The following is a 6,960-nucleotide window of genomic DNA, read 5'->3' as shown; positions in this document are numbered from 1 at the left end:
CGGCGTCGGCCGAGTCTACGGGCTCAGCGATCTGACAGAGTCGTTTGTTATCGATGTCGTAGTCACCTTCGCTCGTGAGCTTGAAACCGATTGCTGGTAGTCGACTACCGTGCTGCTCTACTGATTGTTTTAAATTACGTCTGAATACGTCGACGCTCATTTTGATACTGATGATCGTTGCATCGATGAGTTCAATATATATAGCCAGCCTCACGTAGCTCTTCGACGATTGAGCTAATTTCATTCGTATGACTATTGTTTCCAGCCGATGTTTCCGCTATGAGAAGTCTGAGTCGATCTACTAACTCGTTTGGATCATCCCAGTAGACGTAATCCTTGTGCGAGTTGACTCTGGCCACTTTGAATCGAGGCAGCAGCAAACTACCGCCTTTCTTATGAAACATAGGTAAAATGATATCGTTTAGTTTGTTGCTGTTCGATCGACGTAATTCTCCGGTACTCGAATGACCCTTTCTTACGGCATTCGTATAATCTAGAATATTTTTGTAAGCGTCAAGATCCTGAGTCGTGTATTTATCTCGATTCGGATGTTTTTTGTACAGTAACTCTAAGAGCCCGTCGGTCTTTGGAAACTTTTCACTTCCCACTTGGACAGAGTCGTTGTGAAAATATATCTTTGAATCACCGAGATACAATTTATCATCTTTCTTGTAAGGACCAAAAAGTCTATCAATATCTTGAGATTGATCCAGCAGTGAAGCATAAATATCGTGGGCAGCAGCACCACCGGCAGCAGCAGCAACGTTATTATCGTCCACTGACTTGAAGGATGAATCGGCAATGGATGCATCTTCATCGACAATTGTACTGTTGTGCAAATTTTCATCTTCCTCCTCCTCCTCCTCGTTTTCATCATTGAAAGATAGAGATTTTCTTGCTTGGATAGAAAGGAGTGCTCTCATGTCGCAACGAGCTCGACTTTTTCTTGGACAGCGTTACGAGTTTATCGAGTGGTTCGACGATCGGTTTCTCGGACAGCGTTACAAGTTTATCGAGTGGTTCGACGATCGGTTTGAACGTTTCTCCGATCGTTCGCTGAATATCGGCCTTGGCACGTTTCAACAAATTAAATTTTCGTCTGATCGCTTCGCGCGACTTTTCAATTTCGCGTAGCTCGTCGATTGTTTTATCCGACATGTTGAGACAACAGTGTTTCGGTAAAGACTGATTTTTATCAGCGACATTATGCTATATTTATAGCAAAACAATCGAAACCTCTTCGATATCGACCATCGTTGATGTGTCGATCTTTGTCGATGACCAAGAACGCATAATCGTTGCTGTTCCAACAATTTGCGCACAAATCTTTGAATTTGTTGTAAGACATGTCGGTGGTGACGTGATCATTGTAAATGTGTCTTAAATTCACATCGTCCTGACGAAACATTATGAGTAAGTTCACATTGTCTCGTACTAGATGTTTCGGTATGCGTGCATAAGACTGACAGAGGTAGAAAGAGTCGACATTTTTGTGTCTACCCATGCAAAAGTACGCTCGTACATTGTCTTGCTTCTCCGTGGCTATATCGTCGAAAATCATCAGAGAATTTGGTAATACATCGTCCGGTGGAATAACTGACTCNTGGGACTCACTGGACCTCGTACACCAAAAGAGGTAATCGCGTCGTGTACTTTGACAGCTTTGGAGATCTGCCTCCTCCGTTGGACTTGATGCGATACTTGAACGTTCCTCAAGTTGAATACAATCAGGAAAGTTATCAAGATTACGACACTTATTGGTGTGGTCACTTGTGTCTCTGGTTCCTTCACCGATCTTCTATATAAGGCGATGATGCGCGCGCTCAAGGCTCATTAACACTATGACCATCGACATGGACGATTCATTCACTGTTACATTGTCAGGTAGATCATCCATTCTCGAGTCTCAATTTTTTCCACCGATCGAATTATCATCGCGTAAGCAATACGTGCTCGGGCTCATTGAGCTACTGACATTCAACTCTATTCCCAATATCGATCATAGTAATAACAAATTGTACTTGCGCGACGGTACAGGGGAATTCGTGGTGACCATACCACCGGGAAGTTACGAGATCCAAGACATTGAAGATTTTTTAAAGGGCAAATTGTCGACAAAAAATATCGAATTTTCATTGAAGCCGAATAACAATACACTCAGAAGTATCGTAAGCTGCAGTCGAGATATCGATTTTCGTCCAAAAGATTCGATTGGCTCGTTGCTTGGCTTTACATCTCGAGTCTTGCAGCGTGACACTCATCACGATTCGGATTTGCCGGTAACCATATTGAAAATCAACGCTCTGAGAGTCGAGTGTAACATTACCGTTGGAGCTTACGTAAACGGCCAACAGGTGCATACCATTCACGAATTTTTTCCGGCAGTACCTCCGGGCTATAAAATCATCGAAGTGCCATCTCACGTCATTTATTTGCCACTAACTTTGAGAAAAATCGACTCGATTCAATTACGCATAGTCGATCAAGACAATAATCTGGTAGATTTTCGCGGTGAATTGATAACCGTTAGATTGCACGTAAAGTCTCTATAGTAATGGGAATCGTTTACAATTGCAAAAGGTATATAAACGGGTCATCATGCCCTCGCAGAGTCATTCATCAGAGAAAGCTCAAACAGCTGACACGTACGAACATTCAGTTCCTCAAAAAACTTGGATTCAAAATCGTTGCTGGTCATCCGTAATTTGTTTCATTCTTTGCTGCAACCATGGAAGAGATTCTCGACATTCAGTCGGAGGTAACGTTCGATGAGTCGGTGTCGCACTACGAGATACACGCTCATCAGCCATACACTTTGTCCAACTTCAACAACAGCGACGAGATTCGTATATCGATCCAACATCAAGACTTGAACTTACTGCCATGCCGAAGCTCGATTCACGTGCAAGGTAAATTGTCCAAAACCGACGGTGCTGCCTTGGCTCGCACTACTTTTGCGGATAACGCCATTTGTTATTTATTCGAAGACATTCGATATGAGTTGAATGCCGTGGAGATAGATAAATGTAAGAATGTTGGATTAACAACACTCATGAAAGGTATTCCTTCTTTCAACTATAATCAAAAGTACATTTTAGAAAACGCTGGCTGGACAGGCGAGTCGATAGCCGACGACTCGGGCAACTTTGACGTTTTCATTCCTCTCAACATGATTTTTGGGTTCGCCGAAGATTATCGTAAAATCATCGTAAACATGAAGCACGAGCTTATTTTGTCGAGATCAAGGACAAATTTCAATGCGGTCATGCAGACTATAGAAAATGCAGCCCCCAATAACACGTACGAGACTTTTAAAATTCAAATCTCAAAAATCGAATGGTTAATGCCTTACGTGCAAGTATCGAATCAGCACAAGATTCAGCTACTGCGACAAATTGAAAAAAATAAGCCGATTGCTGTGAGTTTTAGATCTTGGGAATTGTACGAGCATCCCTCGATACCTGCTTCCTCGAGACACGTATGGACGGTCAAGACTTCGAATCAGCTGGAAAAACCGCGCTTCGTCATACTCGCTTTTCAAACGAAACGAAAGGATCAAAAAAATAAAGATGCTAGCAAGTTTGATCATTGTAACGTGCGCGATGTAAAACTATTTCTCAATTCACAGTATTATCCTTACGGTAACATGAATCTCGACATTACCAACAACAAAGCTGCCCTCTTATACGACCTGTTTGCTCATTTTCAACAATCGTATTACGGAAAAACCTCCGAGCCTATGATCAGTAGAGAAAAATTCATCTCCGATTATCCACTGATCGTAATCGATTGCTCGAAACAAAACGAAACTATAAAAAGTGCCCCCGTCGATATTCGATTAGAATTCGAAGTAAGTAGCAATTTCCCAGCCGAAACTTCAGCCTACTGCCTGATTTTACACGACCGAATAGTCGAGTACAACCCTGTCAGTGGCGATGTTAAAAAATTGATTTAATTTGTGGTGGTGGGGGTACAGGTATATAAACTCTCACTCGACTCATTTGCATTCATTATAATGGGAAATTCGAACTCATACAGTCGCCTTCGCGAAGACGAAGAGAAGGAAAAAAGCGAGACAATCGAACTTATTATCACAAATTTTCGACCAACGTTAACTCTTTCCCCTCGAGTCAGGGATACCAAGCACTACCCAAAGAAGAAAAACCTAAAAAGTAGTGGAGTTTGCTTTGAAAACACGCGCAATCATCATGAATCAAGATCAGAATAAATCCCAATCAAAGTCAGATGCAAAGGCAAAAGCTGCTGAAATAATTAAACAACATGGCAAATCTCAAATCGTCGTTATGAGGGACCCTAAAGGCAATGCCTTAAATTACAATTATCGATCAAAAATGTAAGCTTTGCTTACAACGCATAGCGAACGTCTGCTCGAGAGTGTACCGGCTATATGTATACGCTTACACACACGCGTATGCATGCTTACATGTACACACATACGCGTATATGTCTCACGCATATAAGCGTACACGCATACGCGTATAAACCTCTCGAACACATACGTAACTGCTTACATGTATGTACACACGTATATGCTTGAATGTACACGTACATCTAAGTGTACACGCACACGTGTATATGCTTGCATACGCATACGCGTATATGCCTCACGCATATAAGCGTACACGCATACTCGTATACATGCTTGCATGTACACGCATACGTATATGCGTGCATGTACACGCATGCACCTATATGCCTCACGCATATAAGCGTACACGCATACTCGTATACATGCTTGCATGTACACGCATACATGTACACGCATACGTATATGCGTGCATGTACACGCATGTACGTATATGCCTCACGCATATGTGCTTGAATATACATGTATATCTAAGCGTACACGCACACGCGTATATAGGCTCGACTGTACACGCGTATATGCCTCACGCATATACGCTTGAATATACATGTATATCTAAGCGTACACGCACACGCGTACATGCCTAAGTATACACGCGTGCGCATGCGTGCAGCCGCACCGAAACCTCGCGCCAAAGTATATGGGGACTCTGGCCCGGGCTTGAATCCCCAGGGGGTTCTGGCCCGGGCTTGAATCCCCATATATATACTACTTCACTGCATGATGAAATATCATTTTTAAAGTTTTTTTTATCTATCAATGCAAATAAGTATTTTTTAGAGAGTCTGCGTATATATTTAAAATATACGTAATGTATGTATGCTCTAAGTTTTACTATCTAATAAAAGATCTAGAAAAATTTAATAATTTTTTTACATGTAACTACGAGATGAAAAATGATGTATGTGATTTCGGTGATGGAGATTCTGCAAGACGTTAGACATTTCCGTGGTAATACACCTTTCAATGCCAGGGTAGGACTCTCATCTTCTTATCGCGTGCCGATTAATTTCCATAGCTGAAGATATCTTGAGCAAACACGAGTAATTTCAATCGATGCTTCTGCTGCACTGTCTTTTTCAATAATCTCGAGTTCTGGAGCCAGATCCAGAGAAATTACAAAGCGCTTTCATCGCTACTTGTGCTTCTATCTTAGCGTTAACGACAACAAGCTGATTTTTCTCCTTGTCAATATTTTCAAAGTTCTACTTCAAGTTGCTTTGATTAAAGGATTGCAAAAATAATTTATTTTTATATTGCTAGATTAACCAGAAAAATGCATACATTGTCATTCTATCGATGTAACAAGCACTTTGAGGATTAATTTTGAATTTAAATGGCTGTAACTAATTATAAATACGAATCAGCCATTATACATACGAGTAGAATAGTATTTTCATTTTTTTTTCAAAAATTGTATTTTTACTCTAAAATGAAGAGCTTATTTTGAATCGATACATTGAAATCAAAATCTTACAGGAGCATTCAACAACACACGCTTGAAAAAATTTGATTTGCAATGCAACCGATTGTCTCGCACACATAACATTTGGTTCCTTTTGATTCAACAATAAAAAAGCTGCTGGTTTGTGCAATTGCACAATGCAGCTGGAAACTTGAAGAATCAGAAACGCTAACGAGAAAATATGTCGACAAGCTGCAAAATCGAAAAGTTAACAGACAAAGAAGTAGGTAAACTATAGCTGGCGAGATGAGGGAATGTGAAAACTCATATTGTGTCTAGGTGTGCAGCATGGTCGTCGTATGTGTATGCTTGTAAGAAGAAATATAAAAAATATCTAGAAAGAAGACTTGAAGACAATATAGAATGGAGCGATAGATAAAGAGAGAGGGAGAGAGTGAGAGAGAGAGAGAGAGAGAGAGAGAGAGAGAGAGAGAGAGAGATGGAAAAGAAAAGTCGAAGTGGCGCGCGTGTAATATCATCACGGAGTGTCGTCTCATCGAATTGCGTCTACCGTGCAGGCGTGCCTCGCTACGCCAGTATTGGATATTCTATATATCTTCTGTTTTTCAATACTTGGAAGGAACAAAGATAAAAATGAGTTTGCTGCTGCTGCTACAGCGGGGGTAAGAGTAACACTTTTCCTGTATTTATATATAAAATGGTCTTGCAAAAAGTTAATACTTTTGAACACGTCGTTTTTAATAATTATTAAATTGCAGTAGAATTGTGGCTATTGGTATTGTAATTGTTAAAAAAATTGAGAACTAGTGAAAATGAGTGATTGAAGGTATGCAGCTGTGTGTGTGTGTGTGTGTGTGTACTAGCGTGAATGAAGCAGGAAAAATAAAGCGGTAGAATTAATGTGGCGGGTTGGTAAGGAGAAAAAGGAGCGAAAAGCAAAAAAAAAGAAAATGAGTATAATAAAGACTGAAACTCGTGGAGAAATAAAGACAGAACGGACGAGTGCTAGAAGCAGTAACGCTTTTGGAGCAAAAGAAAAAAGTATAGCCAGCAGCAGCAGCATCAGCAGCAGTAGAGAGAAAAGCTAGCGAACACAAGAAATTCGAAACAAAGTTTCGTCATTGCGAAATGACACGAGTGGTCTTTA

The 6,960-nt window shown here is 40.7% G+C and overlaps 1 protein-coding gene across 1 annotated transcript; it reads left to right on the top strand.

Moving 5' to 3' along the window:
• Positions 1 to 2,728: 2,728 nt before the first annotated feature.
• Positions 2,729 to 3,955, top strand: LOC106658309. Its single transcript, XM_014380204.2, has one exon. It carries the CDS (start codon positions 2,729 to 2,731, stop codon positions 3,953 to 3,955), a length of 1,227 nt encoding a protein of 408 aa, XP_014235690.1.
• Positions 3,956 to 6,960: the final 3,005 nt, after the last annotated feature.

Source organism: Trichogramma pretiosum, unplaced genomic scaffold, assembly GCF_000599845.2.
Source record: "Trichogramma pretiosum strain Unisexual culture from Peru unplaced genomic scaffold, Tpre_2.0 scaffold8, whole genome shotgun sequence".
Taxonomy (NCBI): Eukaryota; Metazoa; Arthropoda; class Insecta; order Hymenoptera; family Trichogrammatidae; genus Trichogramma; species Trichogramma pretiosum.
This window is presented reverse-complemented; position numbering and strand designations above follow the sequence as displayed.

What these genes read in the sequence shown, in the direction of transcription:
- LOC106658309 (XM_014380204.2), top strand. Translation starts at nt 2,729, where the DNA reads ATGGAAGAGATTCTCGACATTCAGTCGGAGGTAACGTTCGATGAGTCG.